Raw genomic sequence first — 2935 nt, forward strand, 5'->3', positions numbered from 1 at the left:
GGCTTAAAGTGGCTCAACCTACGGGTGAATGCAAAAATAAAAATAAAATTTATGCGGACCTAGAAAGTTGAGGCTCTATTCTCTACAAGGTAAATTTCAATCACTTTTCCGCAACATGCATCATTTAAGTCTCAAATAGTCAAAGAGCAAAGCCAAGAATTCAATTACATGAAGGACAACTAATCACACATGAAAAAGTACGGCTGAGTTAGAATGAAATTAGTCAAATATGGCTCAAAAATCTCACCAGGTACACAAACTATTCACATAAGTAGAGCGGGGAGACCATCCTACCCACAAACCTACTCTATTCCAAGCAAATTGGTAAATGGGTTTTCGAAAAAAAACTTTTCACAAAGCACACATGTATGATCATTATCATAGAAGCATAAGCGTGTAATGACATATCAAAGACACTAATAAGAAAGAAAAACTAACCAAGGACTAAAAAAAACCTAATATATACATGGTGAAAAATGAACCCTCCCCCAAGCTAAACCATACATTGTCCTCAATGTATGCATAAATCAGTGTAAAATGGACAAGGGGAGAGGGAAACAGGTCTACTGATCAAGAGGGGGAAAATCATACCTCGGGGAGGTGATGACCTTTTTGTTTGCTTGTTTTCTAGACACTAACAAAACAGGAAAATAAAAATGTAAAAGGCAAAAAAATAAAAAAAAATAAAAAAAATAAAAAAAATAAAAAGGAATGGGTTGCCTCCCATTTAGCGCTTGTTTAAGGTCTTAAGCTTGACCTTCTTTATTAGCTCAGCCTGGGTCACCACACAAAGAAGAAACTCCGCGATGTTGCCCATAAAAATATCCGCCTCCAAATGACTCCTTCATTTTATATTTGACATGCTTTGTATCCGAACTTACTTTCATGTAGCTAAACACATCATTTGGTGGAATATTGTCCTCGTTTCTCACAAGATTTCGATCACATACACACTTATCAACCAAAGGGTTAGTAGCATCAATTCTTAAACAAGTACGACCATCAAATATAAAATTATGTTCATTAAAGAGCTTAAACACTACTTGTTTATCCTGGGCCCTAATGGTCACTTGTCTTTTTAGAACATCTATTAGAGCTTGACTTGTGGCAAGGAATGGGCGACCAAATATAATCGGGATCTTATGGTCTTCTTTCATATCCATAACAACAAAATCAACAGGAAAAACAAGTTCACCAACCTTAACTAATACATCCTCAACCACACCTTTAGGGAGTCTAGCAGTCCTATCAGCCATTTGAAGAGAAATATGGGAAGGTTTAAGTTTTTGCAAACCTAATTTTTTCATATAATGAATAAGGCATTAAATTTACACTAGCACCTAAATCACACAAGACCCTGTCAAAAAATATTTCGTTTATCATACAGGGAATAATAAAACTACCAGGATCATGCAGCTTAGGTGGTAGGCTATCACGTAAAAGAGTAGAGCATTTCTCATTTACTACTTCCTTATCATCATGTTGATCTTTAATTTCCTTCACAAATTTTGCAAATTGAGGCATTTGAATTAAAATATCAGAAAAAAGGAATGGAAGCATGTACCTTTTTAAGAGTCTCGCAATATTTTCCAAAATGTTTATCGAGCACGGCTTTTGCCAACCTTTGGGAGAAGCGCATCGGTTCCTCATAGGCCGGTGGAGCAACATATTTGGGACTTTTTACATCCTCACACTTTTCATCTTTTCTTGACTCCACACTGCACACTTTTTCATCTATTTTCCTTGAAAATAATTCATCTCTTCTCAAGAAAACTGCATTGCATTGTTCCTTTTGAACTTTTGGTTGATCATGAAGAGTTGATAAATAACTCACTTGTTGTGAAAGTTGAGAAAGGTGAGTTTCTATCCACTTATTTTGAGCAATAAGCATTTGAATCGAGCTTTCAAAGTGTTCATTTTGCTTTGCTTGTAGCTTAAATTGCTTTTTCATAAGCTCTTGCTGTCGAAGTTGGGAAGTAGTGAAAGTCTCCACAATGGAATCAAGATTGTATTTTGAAGTTTGCGGTGGTAATTGTTGATTCATGGGTTGGTGATTAAAAGATGCCCTTGCTTGAAAACTAGGTGGTGGCAACAGAAAATTCAATTGAGCTTGAGTGTTCATATAAGAGAAGTCCAGATGATTTCTCCACCCTTCATTGTATGTGTTTAAATGAGGATCATACGACCTTTTAGGATTAGAGGTGTAGAAAGCATTAGCCTCCTCAATTGACATCTCACTGGAATTTTTCGGGCAATTAGGTGCAATGTGACCCTGCACATTACACATCTCATAGGTCTCCAGTGAGCTAGTAGATGTTCCGGCTTGGAGTCTGTCAAACTTGCTTGTCAATGCCTGCACAGAGCTAGTCAAAAGAGTTAGAGCATCAACATCTAATTTTCCTCCCTTCTTCACACTATGTCGACCTCCTGGATGATAATTATCATTGGCTGCCATCTTCTCAATTAGCTCTTTGGCTTCAGTTGGGTTCTTAGTCATGAGAGAACCCCCGGATGCAGCATCAATGTATATGCGGAACTCATGGGTCAGACCATTGTAGAATGTTTGGATTAACATCCACTCTGGGATACCGTGATGAGGGCATTGTCTCTGTAAGCGCTTGAATTTTCTCCATGCCTCATATAAAGACTCATCATCAGATTGACGAAAGGTAGCTAGCTCGTTCCTTATGGTGTCACACTTCTCCAAGAAACTGTCTATGTGACTACCATGCATTCATGAGGTGTGCCTACAAATGAGTCATTGGAGATGAACTGTATGAATGGAGTTTTTAATTCAAAGCTCTGAGCAGTAATAGGTGGTCTGACAATGCTGGGTAGGAGCTCGATTGAGGTATCAGGAATGTCGTACTCCAGTAAAGAGTTGATTCTTTCGGTCATTTTACTTGTATTTTGATGTCTCCTTCTTCTACCTCTT

General features: G+C 37.7%; 1 protein-coding gene across 1 annotated transcript; it reads right to left on the reverse strand.

The window, feature by feature from the left end:
- Positions 1 to 770: 770 nt before the first annotated feature.
- Positions 771 to 2734, reverse strand: LOC110698228. Its single transcript, XM_021875627.1, has 3 exons — positions 1565 to 2734; positions 1404 to 1497; positions 771 to 1294 (listed from the first exon to the last, which is right to left on the reverse strand). The coding sequence occupies exons 1-3, from the start codon at positions 2732 to 2734 to the stop codon at positions 771 to 773; spliced, it is 1788 nt and encodes a 595-aa protein (XP_021731319.1).
- Positions 2735 to 2935: the final 201 nt, after the last annotated feature.

Source organism: Chenopodium quinoa, unplaced genomic scaffold (assembly GCF_001683475.1).
Source record: "Chenopodium quinoa cultivar QQ74 unplaced genomic scaffold, ASM168347v1, whole genome shotgun sequence".
Taxonomy (NCBI): Eukaryota; Viridiplantae; Streptophyta; class Magnoliopsida; order Caryophyllales; family Amaranthaceae; genus Chenopodium; species Chenopodium quinoa.

What these genes read in the sequence shown, in the direction of transcription:
- LOC110698228 (XM_021875627.1), bottom strand. Translation starts at nt 2,734, where the DNA reads ATGCATGGTAGTCACATAGACAGTTTCTTGGAGAAGTGTGACACCATA. An exon ending in ATTGCGAGACTCTTAAAAAG is followed by an intron (nt 1,498 to 1,564) that starts GTACATGCTTCC and finishes AAATTTGTGAAG; the next exon opens with GAAATTAAAGATCAACATGA. An exon ending in ACCTAAGCTGCATGATCCTG is followed by an intron (nt 1,295 to 1,403) that starts GTAGTTTTATTA and finishes TGAAAAAATTAG; the next exon opens with GTTTGCAAAAACTTAAACCT.